We start from the raw sequence: 21,073 nt of genomic DNA, 5'->3' as shown, positions 1-21,073 counted from the left end.
CCACCTGGCAAGCTGTGTTCTCTCTTGTTTCACTCTCCACTAGCACCTTCCACTGAATGTGCCTGTGTGGGTGTACCTGTACATTGCGTGTCTGTTTCTAAGCCTTTTCAAGCACTTACATAGCAATTACTTTGTGCCAGCCTCTAAGTAATATGCAAATATAATTCTCATAACGATGTCTTGAGGTAGGTACTATCATTAGACCTTCTCAGAGCTGAGGAAACTGAGGCCCAATGATATTAAGGTCACATGACTAGTAAGAGGTAGATCCAGAGCTCAAGCCCAGACAGTCTGACCCCGAAGCAGTGTCTTTTACCACTGAACTCTGCTGTCCACATTTATCAAGCAGAACCAGGAAGAGCTTCCCTCAGTTTGCCTGTGGTCTGCTATATTGACGTGGACAAGATTCAGAGCATGGGAAAGGTTAAGTCCCAGGTACTAGGTTCATCCTCTCTGCTATGTTTTTCTCCTCTTCGTAGAAATATACTTAAGTCTTACATCATTTATAAAAAAGAAAAGTCCTCCCCGACTCTGTGTTCCACCCACCCTCACTGCTGCTCCATTTCCCTCCTCTTCTCTCCAGCCAGGCTACTTGAAAGCATACTGGTTAGGAGTGACTTTCACTTCCTTCCTCCCACTCATCCCCAGAAACCCAGTGAAATTGACTTCCACTAAAAGAGCCCTTGACAAGGTCACAAGGGACCTCTTCTAGTTGTAAATCTAGTAGGCGTCACGCAGGAAAAAACATGCTGTAGTAGAAACCGTGCTTCCTATCATTAGCACAATGCCTGGCACACAATCGGTACTCAGCAAATTGCTGTTGAAGGTTTTATGATCTTATGTCTTATTTGATCTCAGTAGCATTAGCCATCAGTGAAACCTGTTCGTTTCTTCACTTCCATGGTGTCCCTTATGCTAGGTATGCCCTACCCTTTTAGGTCATCTGTGTTCATTCTCCTCCTCCTCTTCTTCTTATCCCTTAAATGTCAGTATTCAAATTCTGTTCTTACCCTTCTTTTCTTCTCACTTTATGTTCCTTCTCTGGGAAAGCAGGCATTCAATCTTACAGCTTTAACTACATGATTTTCAAGTCAGTATCTCAAGTAGTAATTGCTCCCCTATGTGCTAGACTTGTACAGCCAGTGCCATAAAGGGCATTTCCAGTTAGGTGTGTATTAGGTACTTAACGAATTGAACTTGACAAATTTCTCTTCTCTTATGAGATTTGTCCTCCCGTGCTATTTTTATTTATTTCTTTATTTTAGACAAAGTCTCACTCTGTTGCCTAGGCTGGAGTGCAGTAGCGCAATCTCGCCTCACTGCAACCTCCGTCTCCCAGGTTCAAGTGATTATCCTGCCTCAGGCTACCGAATAGCTGGGATTACAGGCATGAGCCACCATGTCCAACAATTTTTTGTATTGTCTTACTATCCCCTGAATTCAGCCTCTCAACCCTATTCTCTGCTATAGTGCAGGTCTTCGTCATTTAAGGGATTGTCTTGTCTCTAAGACTTTCTTTCTCCCAGTCAGAACTCCACTCTGCAGCCATAGTCATCTTTCTAGAGAAAACAAAAACCTAACCAGCTCGTCCCCAGCTTAGACTCCTTCAGTGGCTCGCCGTGGCCTTCTGGATGAAATCCAAGCTCTAAGCATAGCATATGGAGTCCCTGGTGAGTGAGTGACCAAGTGAATTCCTCATTAAAAGCAGTTTAATTGAGCAAAAATCTCTATCCCCTTCTCTAGTCATCAGGATGGAAAATTGGAACATGTATTTATTCCCAGAAAGAGAACTTAGCTGGTTATAGCAAGTATATCTTCGTTTCTAACAGATCACTACGATTGATTATGTGGCTCTAAGTCAGCATGTTATAATTACGAGACCAAAAAAAAAAAAACCTATTACACAGGAGTATATAGAACATCTCCTCTTTCTCCTATTCATCAAATATGATAAGCAGACTCCTGCCTCGGTGCCTTTGCATCTGCTGTTCCCTCTACCTGGAATACTCTTCCCCCAGACATTCACATATCCATTCCCTCCCTTCCTCAGGTGTCTCCTTAAATGTCACCTTATTGTGAGCGCTTTCTTGACCTCTGTATGTTAAATAGCAACTCTCCTACATCTGCTTCATTACAGCTCATCCCCCAACCTACTTAATTTTTTCTCCATAGCATTTATCACTCCCCCCTCCACACACACATATATATAAATATGCATGTAGTTTGTGTCTTTCTCTGGAAAGTATGTTTAATGGAGCCAGTAATTAGGTTTGGTCCACTGCTTTACCTCTTGCACACAGCAGCTGCTTGAGAAACACGCATTGAATGAATAAATAAATGAATGTAGGATGAACCCGAAGAGGGAATTTCTGTTGCTGGAACTTTTTTTCAAGTGAGGGATAAGATACTGACTTTAGTTTCCTTCTACGGAGTTTCTTTTCTTGGCAAGATCTTTATTTGAATGAGTTTTAACCATCTGCTAAAAAAGCCTGGGTCAACATAGCCTTCAAAAATGAGTCAATAGAGCTGCAGAGAAAGGCACAGGGGAAAGGAGAGGTCGACCGAGCCCACTCACTCTTTACAGGTTACTAACAAGCATCTCCTTAACAGGAGAGGGAACGAGTGGAGAGAAGGAAGCACTGCCTTTGAAGGAGGGAAGGGAGAAGGCTCTGTTACCTCATGTACAATGACTCCCAGCTTTGTGGGAGGTACACAAACCTGTTATCCTTGGTTTGATTTATGGTTCCTCAGCCTTCCTCAAAAATGGCTCCGTGATGTATTATTATTGTTTAAATAGCATTCTTAGTTTGCACATTTTGCTCCATCTCTTGAGATAAAGACAGGCTGGCATATTGCATACATACATGGCATTGAGAATCACAACTACTGGGGCAGAGTCATCTGGTCTACCCCCCAATTTCCAGGTAGCAAGGAATGTTATTCCTACGTCAGAAAGTAGACAGGTGAACCCAGAAATTAAGCATCTTCTATAAAGTAAGAACTAGAAGAAGGAGTCAGAGACTATCTCCTGTTCCCAGGACAGCAGCCACCAGTATCCTTTAGCCCTCACTACCCCTAAACCCTCATTTTTCCTGCCATACTGCTTGATCCTGCCCTCCTATGCAATGGGCTTTGGAAAACATCCTTGCTTATATGTGGATGGAGGGAAGAACATACTCTTTAGGCCCCTTCCCCATCATACTTCTAAATTAGAAAACAGAATTTGCTAGAATTTTAGAATTTAAAGATTTTTCTTTTTGGGGAAAAAATAAGTTGCTACTCTTACATTCCATGTTGTTTGTAAAGACTGGTATATCCTGCACCTGTAAAATACACATTGGATGACAGCAGTCATACCCGCTGGGCCTTGTGTTTGTTCTTCTGCCTCGTAGCATGGCAGTGAACATAAATGATCCCTGGCATTTGTGGTAGCACTTTACAGTTTACAAAGGGCTTTCACAGATCTCATCCGATCAATGACTCTAGGAGGCCGTGGAGCACAGTGATTAAAAGCATGGGCTTTGGAGTCAGACCAGGATTCTCACCCTAGTTCTGCTGCTTCTAAGCTGCCTGCATGGGGCAAGTTCCTCATGATCTCATGGGCAAAAGGGAAATGATAAGCTCATCAATTATGGGGGAGGATTTAAATGTGATGATGTACGGAAAATACTGAGAACATGCCTAGCACATCAGAAATGCTAGCTGTATCATCATCACTATCATCATCACCATCATCATTATATCATTCTTGTCTCGGATATGACTTGTATAAGGACATCTGTAAGCAATTTATTTAAAAGACTGTACCTACAACTTTTTTTTTTCTCACTACAACCTTTTAAGCCCATCCTTTCTGAGCTGCCATATCCATTCCTAGGTGATATCGATCGGAGACTCCATAGATTTGGGGGTAAACTGTCACATATTCATAAACTTTTATTTGTAGGTATTAAAATTGGATTCAGATCTAATATCAGAACCTCAGTCTTATATTAATATTTAGTTTACATCTTCTCCCTTTCCCAGCTTGGGCTTGCCAGTTTCTTAGAAACTTGCAATACGGAAAGAGATCTGTTCAGCTTCCTTATTTTTACAATCCTACCTGCTCCCTGTGAACCCTATGACTTCAGGCTCCTCCAGGGCTGGGGTTGGTGAAAGGAGGACAGGTAAAAGGCCAAGGCTCTGACCTGCCTGGTGATATTGCTCTCTGGGCTCTCCATGTGGTGGGGCCCAAAAGCTGGCTCTCCTTCTCTTGTATGGGACTTTTGGGATTCCTTTGGGAAAGCTTTGCAGGAATTGGTGTTGCACCATTGATTGTCTCCCGACGTGGGGAGGACACCTTCCAGCTGAGTTGGTTCTGCTCTCCCTTCACCTCTCATTTCTGGTGCTACCCCACCATGGAGATATTTTTGTTGGCGTGATTGTACACTAATGGACAAAACTGTAGGACGGAGTCTTTTCGAGGCACTTTAGTCTTCATTGGCATCCACTTGGCACATGGAGAAACCACTGGATCCTTCCCCACACACAGCCTGTCTTGGCTCTGTTGCCACCGGTGCATGAAACAGCCTCTGGCCTCATTGTTTCAGGCCACAGCTAGGCACCCTCCCCTATGTCCTCTCAACTCTAGAGTACCTGCACACAGCTCTCTGTGTGGTTCTCTTGAGGACCTTTTTTTGTCCTTGAGCCAGCTACCACCAGCTTGAGAGGTGCTGGTGGTTGGAGTGGGGAAGCTCCCTTGGGGAGATAATAGAAATGGAAGAAACTGTCACTCATCAACCTTCTGCCTCAATCTCCTGGTCTCTTGTTGTATGTAAACTGAAGGTGGGGAATGCACTATGAGTTGCAGTACTAGGTTGGGGCACTTTGTAGCAAGCTCTACACAAGGTCTCATACCTCTCTTTAGAACAGAGCTGTCCCATAGAAATATCGTGCAAACCACATGTGTAACTTAAAATGTTCTATTAGCCACATCCCAGACACAAAAAGAAACAGGTAAAATTAATTTTCATTATTTGTTTATTTATTTATTTTGCGATGGAGTCTCGCTCTGTCACCCAGGTTGGAGTGCAGTGGCACAATCTTGGCTCACTGTAACCTCCGCCTCCCAGGTTCAAGTGATTCTCTTGCCTCAGCCTCCCGAGTAGCTGGGATTACAGGTGCCCGGCTAATTTTTGTGTTTTTAGTAGAGACAGGGTTTCGCCATGTTGGCCAGGCTGGTCTTGAACTCCTGACCTCAGGTGATCTGGCCTGCCTTGGCCTGCCAAAGTGCTGGGATTACAGGCGTGAGCCACCATGCCCAGCCCATAATATATTTTATTTAATCCAATATATCTAGATATTCTCATATCAACATGCAATCAATATAAACAATTACTACTGAGATATTTTACAAAAAGTCATGCTGAGTCTTTGACATCTGGTACGTATTTTACACTTACAGCCTGTATAAATTCAGGTGCTCTACACCCACGTGTGCTGGTGGCTACCATATTAGACTCTTCAACTTTAGAATATGGAGGAGGAGGAGGGGGCTTGCCATCTAGTGTTCTCAGCTTTGAGGGCTCAGAACTAAGAGTTTGGTTGTGACATACACAAAGCGTTCCAACCAGGATGTGCAGAATGAGGACTCAGATGCTGGTCTTCTAGCCTTAAGTTCAGTATTTGTTTGTTTGTTCTTCCCATGCTGTCATGCTGTTCAAACAAATTACTGTGCTTTGTTCCCATGGACCTCAGTAGTTAAAGGCGCAGATTTGAGTAAGAAAATTTCTATAGTGACATTTGTATAAGGTATTTTTTTTTTAATGGAGTCTTGCTCTGTCACGCAGGCTGGAGTGCAGTGGCACGATCTCGGCTCACTGCAACCTCCACCTCCTGGGTTCAAGTGATTCTCCTGCCTTAGCCTCCCAAGTAAGTGGGATTACAGCTGCATCCCACCATGCCCAGCTAATTTTTTTTCTTTTTTTTTTTTTTTTAGTAAAGACATGGTTTCACCATGTTGGTCAGGCTGGGCTTGAACTCCTGACCTCAGATGATCCACCCACCTTGGCTTCCCAAAGTGCCAGGATTACAGGTGTGAGCCACCGCGTGCCTGACCTCAACATTTGTATAAGTTTTGTCTGAGATTCCGGCATGGTCCCAAAGTGCCTTGCCACTAAAGTATGAGATATACTCAGACAATAGGTACTCAGGGAACCAGGCACACATCACTGAAAGCATCACATGCAAAAAAGGCAGTGGTGGCCATGACACCTCAGAGCCCCATTCCTCATTCCTGGCAATCAGCCAGTGTTGGCCTGCACTGGAGCTGCCAAGTAAAGGAAGCTCAGGCCTCCAAAGGTGAACATCTCGAGAGTACGTGCTCACTCTTGGCCAGAGAGGAGCATGGCAGGTCTGTAGCTTTCACTGTAAAAAGAAAATATTTAGTGGCAGTATGTCTTTTAAAAGAGAATACTTAGGAGATGAAATTGGTGTCCAGGCCCCTCTTCCATCCAGAGCTCCAGTTAGTGCAGCTTGCCTCAGGATCTGTGCTTGGAATTTTTTAAAAACAATAAAGCTCACATCTCTCACATAACTCAAAAGCTGATTGTTAAAGTAACACATCCTTATTGTAGAAAAGAACAAACAAAACCCAAAATATCACAACCCAAAAAAGGCTCCCTGTTAACATTTGGTGTACTTTTCCTTTGCTTATCCCACGTGGGTAGACATGCATGGCAGCACAGAGATACACCCGCAGTACTCAGATGGGGGTCATAAATGTAGGCTTGTGCGTTATTTGTCATTTAATATGCTCTTGTGAATTTTCCTCATGTCCTTGACATTCTTCAAAAGAATACTTTTAATAGCTGAATAACACTCCATTCCATTTCATTGAATGTCCAGTACCCTTCTGGGGTTTGAAGTGGCATGGATCATGAAAAGCACTGAGGAATAGAAAGGGCGTGGACAGACCAAGACAGACACCTTCCCAGAGCTGCCTGTTACTGGCTGTGTGACCTTGGCCAACTAAAATCCCTTTGTCTCAATTTCCAAACCTACAAATGAGAATAATAGCGACTACCTTATATAGTCGTTGGGAGGATGAATTGACATGTGCTATGTAAATTGCTCAACACATGCCTGCACTTAGTAAATGCATAATCAGTGTTAATTCCTATTTATCTTCCCCTTTCCTAGGCTTTTCAAATCCTGTGCCATCAGCCAAATCTCAGGCACCTGCAACATTTTTCTGGGTTGGCTAACACCCTGGAGGGTACCCATGTGTTTTAAAGCTCCCATATTCTAATTGTCTTGTAGTAACCCTCTGGGGAAACATTCTTGCCAAGCAACCCCAAATTCCTGCACTTTGCACTCAGCACAGCTCCCAGTGATGTGTGATATAGGGAAGGAGAAATGGAAGCTTCTTTTGGGTGGGGTAGCCGATTGTACCAACCTAGCTTGTCTTGATCAGTAAAGACAGCCAGAGGACAGAGAACCAGACTCCAAGCTGGGTCTACCTAAGCACACCTGGTTGGCTGAGCTGCAGTTTCCTTTCATCCTTCCCTTCTGCATTTTCTGCTGTTGGCTTAGCAGTGTAGCAGTGGCGAGAAAGGAGCCATTCTTGTGAGTTTTGGGTTTGCGACTCCGTCTCTTGGTCCGGCGTTTTACCCCCTTCTTTCTTCCCTCCAGGCACTTGTGTTACCAGCTGACCTAGCTTTCATCAGCCAAGTACAAATTTTGCAATTTTTCTTTCATTGTTTTGACAATGGATTTGATTTGTATATGTCAGCCTCACATAATATCCCTATTTAGAGCAGCTCTCTGATCCAGAGGTAGGACTGAGGGGGAGGAAGTGTCAACCCTGTCTTCTGACCCAGAAACCACTTCTTGTTTGCACAGAAACTTCCTTCCCCCACTATGTCTTCCTGACTTGGGGGAGGGACAGTGCAGAAATGTCTGTTGGGTTCCTAATCTGTGGGCTATCATATGTGCTCATTAAACTGTATTGCTGTGTGTCATCTGGAATCTGGCCCCGTGTTGATGTTTTCATTGTATACAATAAAAGCTATGTTGAATTATTAAGTGATAGTTAATGCTGGCTTTAAAAAATGAGATTGGAGAAGAGAAAAACTGGCTTTAAGTTACAACGATGTTTGAGTCACTGACGTGGATCCGCTGTCCTGACCCTGCACTATGCCATGGTGCATACAGTTTTAGTAATTGTTGCAGAGTGGAATGGTGATGTCCCTTAGCAAATAAATATTTAGTGAGCACCTGCTTATGTCAGGCAGTGCTCTGGAGACTAGAAAGACAAAACAAACCAAACGTGAATGCAACTCTCAACAAGCTTAAATTTACTGGTGAGTGGGAGACATAAATAATTATAAAAAGACGTGGTAGTGATATTAACCAACTGCTCCAGGAACCCCAAGGACTGGATGCAAGTGTCTATTAAAGTACCATGGAAGTTTCCCAGAGACATTTACTTTTTAGGGAACTCTGCAAGAATGATGAGAAACTTGACAGATGGAGCCAGTGGGGACCCATGTTGGCAGAGAGCACAGTGTCATCATGGAAAGAGGGAGGGGAATGGCAGCTGTTGTGACTGAAGCATGGGGGGCTTAGAGAAAGATGGTGATGCAGGGAGAGGCAGAGGACAGTTCTGAAGGACCTTTTAGGGATCAAAGCCCCAACTCATGTACTTTCTTATGGAAACATAAAAACTATCTTTTGACAGAATAATTCTTAAGTATAACTACATTATGTAGTTATATATATAGAAAACCCTAAACATTCCATTAACAAGCTGTATTTATTACAACTAATAAACTAATACTATATTTATTATAACTAATAAAGTTGCAAGTTACAAAATCATACAAAAATCAGTGGCATTTCTATTCACTAATAGTAAACTATTTGAAAAAGAAATCAAGTACAGTACAGTAGCTACAAAAAATTTAAACACCTAAGAGTACTTTACCCAAAGGGGTGAAAGATCTCTATAACGAAAACTATAAAACACTGATAAAATAAATTGAAGACACTAATAATGGAAAGATATTCCATGTTCATGGATTGGAATAATTTATATTGTTAAAATATTCATACCTACCCAAAGCAATCTATATAATTCAATCCTCTATCAAAATACCAAAGACATTCTTCACAGAAATACAAAAAACAATTCAAAAATTTGTATGGAATGACAGAAGACCCCAAATAGTCAAAACAATCCTGAGCAAATAGAGGCAAGCTGGAGATGTCGTACTTCCTGAATTCAAAATATACTACAAAACTATAGTAATCAAAACAGCATGGTACTGGCATAAAACTAGACCAACGGAACAGAATAAAGAGTCCAGAAATAAATCTACACATTTACAGCCAACTGATTTTCAACAAAGGTGTCAAGAACACCCAATGGGGAAAAGACTGGGGAAAAGACAGTCTCTTCAGTAAATGGTGTTGGGGAAACTGAATATCTATATGCAGCAGAATTAAATTAGAAACTTATCTCTCACTATATTCAAAAACTAAGTCAAAATGGATTAAAGACTTAAACATAGGCCTTGAAACTATGAAACTACTGGAGGAAAACAGGGGAAATGTTTCATGACATTGGTCTGGGCAAGGATTTTTTTTTTTTAATGTAAGACCTCAAAAGCACAGGCAACAAAAGCAAAAATAGACAAACGGGAACAAACTAAAAAGCTTGTGTACAGCAAAGGAAACCATTAACAGAGTGAAGTAACAATCTGCAGAATAGGAGAAAATAGCTACAAACTATATTATCTGACAAGGGATTAATATCCAAAATATATAAGAAACTCAACCCAATAATAAAACGAACAAATAATTCGATTTAAAAATGGGCAAAAGCTTTGAATAGACATTTCTCAAAAGAAGACATACAGATGGCTAACAGGTATATACAAAAATGCTCAGGATCACTAATCATCAGGGAAATGCAAATTAAAACTGTTAGAATAGGCAGTTAGGCAGACATGACCAGGACAGGAGAGGGCTCCCTATGAATGCCAGGTGACCATCAGGTGATGGTCAGTTGTTAAATAATAATTGGTCATAGCTGATGCCAGGGAAAGACAGTCTCCCAATAGACAGGAAACACCTAGCCTGACCAACATGGAGAAACCCTGTCTCTACTAAAAATACAAAAAATACAAAAAAAAAAAAATAGCCGGGTGTGGTGGCACATGCCTGTTATCCCAGCTACTTGGGAGGCTGAGGCAGGAGAATTGCTTGAATCTGGGAGGCGGAGGTTGTGATGAGCCGAGATTGCGCCGTTGCACTCCAGCCTGGGCAACAAAAGCGAGACTCCACCTCAAAAAAAAAAAAGAAAGAAAGAAAGAAAGAAAGAAAACAGCTGAAGCTGGTGAACAGCAGCTTCCCAATAAGATCTCAGGAGTTGGGTGAGCAGACTCAAGCATTCATACTAAGAGGCAAAATGGCAGCATTTAACTGGTGTATGACCTTCCTCTAAAAATGCTAGACTGGGTAAGGGAAAAATGCCTCAAGGGAAGATGTGCACAACTTTAGTAAACACACTGTGTGCAGCCCCTCCCAAGTGCTGTCAGGCCACCGCGTGTGTGGACAACTGGTCCAAGGGAAAAAATCAAGGCGGGGGAGAAATGGAAACCCTGGAACCATGCCAATGTATAAAACCCCACGTCAAGCGCCAAGCAGGGCACTTGGATCTCTCAAGTTGCCCGCTAGGCCCTCTTCCAAATGTACTTTGCTTTCTTTCGCCCCTGCTATAAAACTTTTCACTAAACTCTCACTCCTGTTCTAAAACTTGCCTTGGTCTCTTCCTCTGCCTTAAACCTACTTCTGCCCCTCAGCTGAATTCTTTCCTCCAAGGAGGCAAGGATTGAGTTTACTGTAGACCCACTGGATTCACTGCTGGTAACAAAACCACAATGAGATACCATCTCACCTCAGTTAGAATGGCTCCTATAAAAAAGACAAAGGATAACAAGTACTGAAAATGGAGAAAGGGAACCCTTATACACTCTTGGTGGGATTGAAATTAGTATAACCATTATGGAAAACCTTATGGAGGTTCCTCAAAAAATTAAAAATAGAACTGCCATACAATCCAGCAATTCCACTACTGACTATATACCCAAAGAAATTGAAATCAGTATGTTAACGAGATAGCTGCACTTTCATGCTCATTCAGATTATTCACAATAGCTAAGACATGGAATCATATCACCTGAGTGTCCATCAATGGATTAATGGATAAAGAAAATGTTATGTATACACACACACACACACATACACACACACACTAGAATGTTATTCAGCCATAAAAAAAGAATGAAATCCTGCCATTTGCAACAACACAGATGAACCTGGAGGACACTATGTTAAGCCAGGCACAGAAACACAAGTACTGCATGATCTCACTCATATGTGGAATCTAAAAAGTTGATCACATAGAAGTAGTGAATAGAACAGTGGTTACCAGAGGCTGGTGTGGTTAGAGGTTAGGAGGGTGTGGGGAGATGTTGGTCAAAGGATACATAATTACAGTTAGATAGGGGAAGTAAATTTCAAGAGATCTGTTGTACAATAAGGTGACTATGGTTAATGGTGATATATTGTATTCTTGAAAAATATGTAAAGAGTAGATGTTATGTGCTCCTCCCATAAAAGCGATAACTGTGTGAGTTCATTTGTTAATGAGCTAGATTTAACCATTCCATTGTGTATATGTACTTCAGAACACCATGTTGTACATGATAAAAACATAAAATGTTACCTGTCAATTAAAAAAATGAAAAATATATAACTACATTATGATGCTGAACCAACTTACACCCTAGAAGAAAGTCATAGGCAAAACCTCCCATGACGGAATTCGCTGTTTTAGTTCTTCTTAACTAAATCATTGATGCTTTCCCAGCAGAGTCTCAGTCCTGTCCCATGTCTTTTCCTTCCAGGTCAGTGCAGTGCTTACTGTCAGAGCCCAGGGTTCAACAGCCTCTATAGCCACAGGCGCCTCTGCTATTAACTGCTTTAGCCTCCAGCTGTTTTGGTCCTCGGAGGATAGGCAGCACCAGCCCCCTGGGGTGGATGCAACTCAGTATTAATAAATTAAGAAGTAATACCTTCACCTTGGCCTCTCCAGGTGCCTGAAAAGCATAAGAACAGCTTCCAGAACTCTGCTTTCTCTGGGTCCCAAATCCTTAATTAGGGGCATATCCCAACGTGTTACTCGGCACCTTATGTGCTCATGTATGGCAAATTCAAGGGATGTCGTAGTGCATGAAAAAATGAGAATTGCTTTAATTTAGGTGACTTCTATTTCTATTTACAGTTATATAGCTCTAGCATTGTGCCAGGTACTATTCTAAGCAGTTTACACATATTTACTTATTTAATCCTCTTAACAGCTCTTTGAAGTAGGTATTGTCATAACCTTCATTTACAGATGTGGAAACAGATCCAGAGAGGGGGACTAATTTGCTTGAGTTCCCACCGCCCTGGCTGTGGAAGAGCCAGGATTTGAATGGGAACAGCCTGATTTCTCCTAATCCTGCCAGTCGCATCTCTATATGGCTCCCCAGAATTAAAACCCCCACTTCCTTCAGAGGTGGTCGCTGTGCAGTAATTGGGCCCTGGAATCTTCCCTCTCCTTTGAATTAGCTTGTCCTGGTTGATACCGTGGCTAGCAGGTTCATTGCAGATTCTCTCTCTCTCTCTCTCTCTTTCCACTTCTTACTTCCCAGACCAACTGATCCTTTGGGGCAAAAACACTTGAGTTCTGCCCTCACCATTCTGCTGTGCCCTTCAATTCCTGTGACCTTGATTTTTAAGGGCTTGATTAATTTGTGAATGAATGTCCAGCTCTCAGGGCGGCTAACACCCTCCTGCCTTGTAACCCAGACTGTGTGCTCCCATTATGCAGAAGGGAGAGTTTCCAGCAAATCTCCTCAAGAGGTGCCCATGTGTCCATCAGAGGACCATGGCCCTGCTGGCCTCCAGCTGCAGTGCAGCACTACAGGCACTGGCTGCTGGGGCCATGAATCCAATAGCATTGGTGTGCTTCTTTCTCTAGCCCCAGTCATTACCATCGCAACAAGGTCTAACACATACTTACCCTCACCATTTCTGCTTTTTTAATGAAAAAAAAATTCCAATCATCATCATTATTTGTGCAAGGTCTTTAAAGAACACATAGAAAGACATTCAGCCCATATATTTTCTTTCTCTAAGTGGTGTTTATTTAAATGCAGATATCCTGGTTTCCTGTGTATAGTTGCAAGCAATACCTATCCATTTAAATGTTAATAGGAGTGTAAACTTCAAAATCAAAATTTTTCCGTGAGGGAGAACAGCTTTTTCTGGTTCTATTTAATGGTTCTCCTCGCCTTTCCTCCTCCACCTTCCCTCATTATCAACCTCCCTCTGCCCACTCCTTTCCACCACCCTGAGCTCAGTTCAACAAAGCATAAATGCACCTTTCTCATTTCAAAAATTAGAATGTTAAACGTTAGGGTCATGGAATACAGATGATGGACTCAAGCCCGACATGATTCATGAGGAGATTTTTCTCTAGCTTGGCCTTTACCGGCAGAGTCAAACTCACCATTCTGGGCTCTTTCCAAGGGGATTATTCTTAGGCAAGCTCCACATCATATTTTTCCAAGGCCTCAGAGTTAGGGTTTCCTCCTTCTTCTTTTCTTTTTCTTTTCTAAAAAGGCAGGAAGAGATGGGGAAAGAAATACAAGCTATATATGTTCCTGAGTACAAATACTGCTGTGGGCACAGTTAGCAATCACAAAGAAATAAAAAGGCAGTTTCTTACCCTTAAAGAGAGGAGATTGACACATAGGTTAATGAGGATGGGCAGGAATACATGTACAGGCCTTTCCTCGGGCAGAGAGGCAGCCAGGACCTACTCAAGTGCAAATAAAAAGCAACAAAGAGTTTTTAATCAATGGAAATAATGTCTAATGCCTTTAAGTGCAAATATGGGATAGAATAACCTTCCTGAGGACCTCATGGGCCAAGTTTTGTGTGTAAATGTGATATCTGGCTTCATCTTCCTTTTCTTTCTTTTTCTCTCCTTCATTGCATCTTTTTTTGTTTGTTTGTTTGTTTTTGTTTTTGTTTTTTTTTTGACAGAGTCTTGCTCTGTCACCAAGCTGGAGTGCAGTGGCACGATATGGGCTCACTGCAACCTCTGCCTCCTGGGTTCAAGTGATTCTCCCTGCCTCAGCCTCCCGAGTAGCTAGGATTACAGGGGCATGCCACCATGCCCGGCTAATTTTGTAGTTTTTGTAGAGATGGGGTTTTGCCACGTTGGCCAGGCTGGTCTTGAACGCTTGACTTCAGGTGATCGCCCGCCTCGGCTTCCCAACATGCTGGGATTACAGGCATGAGCCACTGCACCCAGCCCTGCATCACTATTTTTATCCCACTCTACTGTGTGCATTTTGTAAGCCTCCTTAAGTCTTTTTTGGAACATGGCAGGACTATGAATACATAAGTTAGAATTGAGTATATCAGTTTCATAGATTTTGGTCCCATTATTTTATTGCAGGTATTCTTTTTGTTCCCCATTTAGTTCTTTTTAAATAGTATTCTGTTTTCGTTTCACAGAGGCAATAAATAGCTTTCTTCTCTTGTCTCTCTGGGGATATCAAAAATAATTTTGAACATTTTTTTCTTCTCCCTGTAACTTGTTTCCGCAAGTTGTTTTCCTCCCCATTCCTGGGCTCTTCTCAGCTGTATGGAGATGGTTACTTGTCTGCTCATATTGAAAAGTGCCTGGAGCACAGAATGAACCCCAGTTCAACTGGGGCTTCACTTCAACAGGGGCCTGAGGGGAGGCTTCTGGGGCACTGCTGGTGTCCGTAGGTCTTTCCTCTGTGCTGGTCATCCCCAGAAAGTCGTCTCCCAGTCTCTAGGCTGGAGGGCACAGCCCTGGAAGCCAGGTCTGAGAGCCTAGTAGAAGAGAGCTGGGATCAGGGCTAAAACTCAACATCCATATGCACACAGTCCGTAACTCCATCAGGGTGCCGTAGTGAACTTCAGTACGATACCCTGACCCTCAGCTGTGCTGGCCGACCCTCACCTGTTGATCTCAAACCTAAAGACTGTGTTTTAGGACCCCCTCACACCCTGATCCCAGGAGTCAAGGAAGAGAGGAATCCCTCAGCGATGAGTGGCCAAGGGGATGTAGGAATCTAGATCCATCTGAAATAACTTCCACCAAATCCCTGTTTTATCTCGCTTTCTTCTGCTTAATGACCAGATCCAGATGGACCTGTTGGTGCCAGTTCATGAGCCCTTTGGGGATTCCACAAGTTGGTTTTCAGATTGTCTGATGCTGACTTTAGATTTGACTCTTTAGGTCCAATTTTGACTCTTTAGACAGCGTCCGTCAGCCCTGCAGACTTTTGTTGTTGTCGTCCCTGTCTCCTTTTCTATTTTCCCCATCCTTGAAGACTTCTGTCTTTCTAAGAAATCTCTTAACTGTAGTCTGGCTTGGTTTAGGAGGAAGAAATGCTAGAAACTTTTTTTTTCAATCTACCGTTATAATGTTACCGTTATAACATCTTTAATTGCGTTATTTTCTCATGTAACTCAAGAATGCAACTCACTCTTCTTGTAGTACACTGGTTTTGAGATTATTTGTCAATAAATTATGTAACTTCTTTGGATCTTGCTCTCCTCATCTGTAAAATTGGAGTATTTCTTGTCCTATCTACCTTATAAATTGTTGTTGCAGCTTCCCTGAGTTACCACATAGGTCTAAGGACAAAGTAACCAGCTGTTCATGCACGGCTCTGGCAAAATAAGGTTTTCAGGGTGACGTGAAAATCTTTCCAGGTCAGTGGAAATACACAGGCCTGGCCTCTGGTTTTCATTCTTGTTTCCAGATCAACAACTTAGCACAACCCTTAGCTTCTGTTGACAAAGCCCTTAAGAGTACCTAATCTGTGTTAGAGGGCAACAGCCCCTCCCCGACCTGAAGCACAGACTTTTGGAAGAGGAATTATTGTCTTCATTTTGCTGCTATTTTGCCTTTTCCTCCATTTTCTTCTAAGTAAAATACTTTGTTCTCATCCTCCAACAATCCTCACCTTCCCTCTTTTTCTGATTTGCATTTCCATTTTGCTTTTCTGCCCAGCCCACTTTCCCATCCGTGGCCAAGGTGGACACCTCTTATTGACCCATTTTCCACCTCATTCCCCCAGGCAGAGCCTTTGCTTCCTGGCATCTGCAGAGCCTGGGGAACAGTACAGGCCTTCCAATGAGCAAGGCCAGGTGAGAGCTGGGCCTCCAGCAAGGTGGGGCTCTGCAAAATTGTCCTGTCTAGTGCTGCCAAATGGGATCGGATTTCTCCTAGAAAGAAACCTCCATACACCAAAAAGGGAAGGGCCCAGAAGATGAATGTGCTGACCCTTATACCTCCTGTTTGTTTGTTTGTTTTTATCGATATATGATATTTGTATATTTTGGAGGAGTACATGTGATCTTCTGATGAATGCATAAAATGTATAATGATCAAGTCAGGGTATTTAGAATATCCATAACCTTGAGCATTTATCATTTCTTGGTGTTGGAAACATTCCAAACCCTCTTTTGCAGCTATTTTAAAGTACACAATACATTGTTGGTGACTGTAGTTACCCTACTCTGCTATCAAACATTAGAACTTATTTCTTCTAACTATATGTTTGTGCCCATTAACCAATCTTTCTTCGTCCACACCCGTCCCCACCTCTGGTAACCGTTATTCTGCTCTCTACTTTGATTAGATCAGCATTTTTAGCTCCCACATATGAGTCAGAACATGCAACATTTGTCTTTCTGTGGCCTGGCTTATTTCACTTGACATAGTGACCTCCAATTCCATCCGTGTTGCTACAGATGACAACATTTCATCCCTTTCATGGCAGAATAATATTCCATTGTGTATATATAACACATTTTCTTTATTCATTCACTGAAAGACACTTAGCATGATTTTGGTGTAAAAACACATGAATCAATAAAACAGAATAGAGAACCCAGAAATCCACATATTTATAGCCAACTGATTTTCAACACAGGCAGCAACATACACTGGGGAAAGGACACCCTCTTCAGTAAATGGTGCTTCAGTAAATGGAAAGACTGGATACTCATATGCAGAAGAATGAAACTAGGCGCCTGTCTCTCACCATGTACAAAAATAAACTCAAAATGGATTAAATACTTAAACACAAAATCCAAAACTATGTGTCCTGTTTAAGGAAGTATAAGCCCCTTAAAGGGAAACCTTCTTTTCGTTGAAAATAAGCTGTTCTCTCTTTTCCTGTTCCCACCACCTTTTTGCCCTTGAAGATGGTGGGGAGTAGAAGCATTGGTAGTAAAAAGTATCCCATTTCCAGGAGATGATCCAGATGGGATCCTATGTCAAGTGGGGACCTTTCTCTACTGAGAAGGCAGCTCAGGCCTCGGTCACTCCAGAGTCTCTTGCGGTGGTGGGGAAAGCAGGGATTAAGGTATAGGGCTGGTGGCCATGGAGACAACATTTGGGGAGATGGAGGGAGAGGACGGCACAGGTGGTTCAATAAAAAGGGGCAGGAGTGCTCCTTCTCTTCTCTGACTGGCTGTGGCTGCCCACGCAGGCCACTGGGCTCACAAGCTCCTATTGTGATCAAACGATTCTTTCAGCGGTTCCATCTGACACATAGGGTGATATGAGCATGGGGTACAGTGCTGCATGATAATAAGGCACCCTGGGCAGTTCCCATAAGTGACTGTGGGCATCACTTCTACCTGGCTGGGGCAGGCATCCGGGGTCGGCCAGGGCAGACAAGGGTGGCCCAAGGAGAGCAGGAACTTGCCCTGTGGCTCTCAAAGATCTCTGCCTCTGTCACTGGAGCCCTGTCCTCCTTCCTCTGCAGGCCTCTCCTCACCAGAGGGAAAGGTCTGCTGCTGTTCCCCTCCTGTGCCCCATCCCTCCCCACTCCCCGACCAACTTCCTCCCTGGCCGGGGGCTGTCAGTGTCTGATGGTCAATGTCAGGACAAGAACGGTGGCCTGGATCCCTCTATAGAGGGGTCTTAAGCCAAACTGTACCATAGATCCTTTTGTTTGCTCCACTGGGGTTCTCCATGGGGTGGCTGGAGTGAGAGAGAGGAATGGAGGGGGTGGGACCTGGACACCTTTTGAGGTATGTGTTCTCCAAAGAGACCTGTGGGGTGTTTGTTTCTCAGGGTTGAGAAAAGATTGTCCAGGCAGCAGCTGGTGTGCTTGCATGGGGCGTTGATGTGGTTTGCTTCAGGCACTTCCCTTTGACAGAGAGGGACGCCCAGGGGTCCTCCAGGCTGCTCTGCAACCCACTGGGGAGCACAGACCCTGGGGCAGAGACAGGATAAATAGCTTTGCTCCTGTGTGGGGCTAGGGCACAGGCTCAGATGTGGGTGGGTGGAGAGAGGGCCCAGGGAGCTGCGGTGGGTGTTGATGAAGGGTAGAGGAGTGGGTGGCATGACCGGAGGGTCAGAAGGTCAAGCTCCAGAGAAGGGGTGATGGATGAGGAAAGTGTGCCCGGAGCTGGTGGGGGTTGGGGTGCGGTGGGCACGTGGAAGGGAAGGTAGGGGGGTTGAGAGCATCTCTGGCTGCCTCTGGGTGCAGGAGGGCAGAGGTGGGAGCTGGGGAGGAAGCCAAACCAGATGCTGAGTGGCCAACTGAGCCATGGCAACAGCTCTGCCCTCTCCCTTCTGTTAAAAATACTGCCTTTCCAGACAACCCTCTTCCTCTTGGAGCTGATGGGTCAGCCAGGCGTGGAACAGAGAAGGGCCTGACTCAGAAAGCGGGACTGACCCGGGGGTGGAGGAGCTGAAGCAATTGCAAGGAATGGATCTGCTCTGGAGCTTAGAGGAGAGCAGGAGGTGTGGCTCTCCTCCTGCAGCCCTGCATGCGGGGAAAGCTAAGCCCGGGAGCCAGCTTGGAGGGGAAGGAACAGAACACCAGTCCCCCCACGCTGATAGCTTCCCCTTATATGCCACCTCCTAGCAATACCAGGAGGGCTTGGCAGGTACAGCCTGACTGCCCAGATCCAGCAGCCCATTTCTCTGGTTCTCACCTCCTTGGAGAAGCTGAGATGCTGTGTTTGGAAGCTGAGAGTGCTGGACAGGTCTGGGTTCCAGTCTCTGATCTACCACTTACTAGCTGTGTGCCATTCAGCAAGTTGCTGCATTTTGCAAATAGGAATAAAGATAGTACCTGTCTCAGAAGGTTGAGATAGATATATAGAAAGGCAGGCTATGCCTGGCACAAATGAGGCATAGAAGAAACGGCCACGATATTGTGATGATCTGTCCCTGTGCTTAGGAGCCAAACTGCTGTGGCCTGTTTGTGCACAAAAGGATAGAGTCACCACAGGGGCGTCTCCCTCTACAAAGATTGTGTGCTTCTATCTGAGAAGGGCAGGTTGCCTTCCTGCTCCTGGAGGGCCCCTCCCTCCCCGCACCCGCCCCAGGGCTGGGGTGTACCCTGGCCCTCCGTCCCAGGCTCTGCTGCTGACTGTTGCTTGCCTGCTTCCCCACAGACCTGCGCAGAATGACGGCTGGCTTTATGGGCATGGCGGTGGCCATCATCCTCTTTGGCTGGATCATCGGCGTGCTGGGCTGCTGCTGGGACCGAGGCCTTATGCAGTACGTGGCAGGGCTGCTCTTCCTCATGGGAGGTAAGGCTACAGGCTCGGCTTGGGGGTGGTGGTAGACAAGGTCCTGTTTACCACAATTTGGGGAGAATGGCCAGAGGGCACAGCAGAAGGGACCATGACGTGACTGGGGTTCTCATTCACTCATCCATTGGTTCACAAGCACTTCTTGAGTTGCTTTTAGCTCCTCACCAGTGTACCAGCTGTTGGGGATACAAAGGAAAATAAGACACGGTCCTCACCTTCTACTCAGATCTGACTGCCTGTGTGGAAGAAAGACACTTACGGAGATGATCATGAGATGGGTGGTTACGGCAGACAGAGATATCAGACCTGGAGCAAGCGTGAGTCCAGGAAGTGCTTGGGCATTTCATTATATGCAGGCCCCGGGCATTGGTGTGAGAAGCCGGAAGCAGGTGCTCTCTGGGAACTTTCCGTCCAAAAGCCTATCTTCACCTCTGACTTATGGGTCCTGAAGCTGCTCCCCTTTCGAGTAAGGCAGGGGTGGGGCAGGACTAGACCTTCTCTTATATCTGTCTCTCTTACTGTATTATTATACTGTCATGTGCGTAGGACCACTCCAGTGTCCTTCTAAAGGGATTCTACATAAGGAGAACTGCACAGCTATGTGGGAATAGGGGTCCAGTCCATGGGAAGTAAGTGCCTCTTCTTTTCCTGTAAGAGCTAAACTATGCTTTTTGGTCTCCTGGTTTGAGTCTCAGTCCCAAGCTGAAGTTGACCACTGGGTATGTCCATCACCATCTACCCCTCAGACAAAGGTAGATGGATGGATTGTGTGGGGCTCCATAGAGGGAGAGTTGGGCCTGGACAGAGGGAATTAGAAATACTGTGGCTCACGCCTGTAATCCCAGCACTTTGGGAGGCCAAGGCAGGCAGATCACGAGGTCAGGAGTTCGAGACCAGCCTTGCCAGCTTGGTAAAACCCCATCTCTGCTAAAAATACACAAAAAATTAGCCAGGCATGATAGCGTGCGCGCCTGTAGTCCCAGCTACTCGGAAGGCTGAGGCAGGAGAATTGCTTGAACCTGGCAGGTGGAGGTTGCAGTGAGCCAAGATCGTGCCACTGCACTCCAACCTTAATAGAGCAACACTCCATCTCAAAAAAAAAAAAAAGATTTATGGAAAGAAAGGAAAGCATAAAAGTGAGTCCTGCATTTAGAAACTAGTGTGTTACACTTTAGGCACCTGGAGCAAACACCCAACTCAGGTCCCTTCGGTGAGCCACCAGGCTCTGGGTTTCTGAACGGGGCAGAGGGTGAAGGAGAAGGCCATGCCAGCTCTTTGTCTGCAGGTCAAGCTGAGTACAGGAGGAGTTCATTGCTCTAGGTGTATGGAGAGATCTCGGGGCCTAGTGAGCTGTGGAATTTGGCTTGAGTTC

The 21,073-nt window shown here is 44.5% G+C and overlaps 1 protein-coding gene across 1 annotated transcript in view; it reads left to right on the top strand.

The window, feature by feature from the left end:
• TMEM178B (transmembrane protein 178B) overlaps window positions 1–21,073 on the top strand; it is a 407,419-nt gene that overhangs the window by 344,651 nt on the left and 41,695 nt on the right. Inside the window, exon 3 of the mRNA XM_003896692.5 lies at window positions 19,561–19,698. Within this exon, the coding sequence (XP_003896741.2) occupies window positions 19,561–19,698 (138 nt within the window). The remainder of the gene's footprint in view (window positions 1–19,560; window positions 19,699–21,073) is intronic.

The sequence above is a fragment of the Papio anubis genome, chromosome 4, assembly GCF_008728515.1.
Source record: "Papio anubis isolate 15944 chromosome 4, Panubis1.0, whole genome shotgun sequence".
Lineage (NCBI taxonomy): Eukaryota > Metazoa > Chordata > Mammalia > Primates > Cercopithecidae > Papio > Papio anubis.
This window is presented reverse-complemented; position numbering and strand designations above follow the sequence as displayed.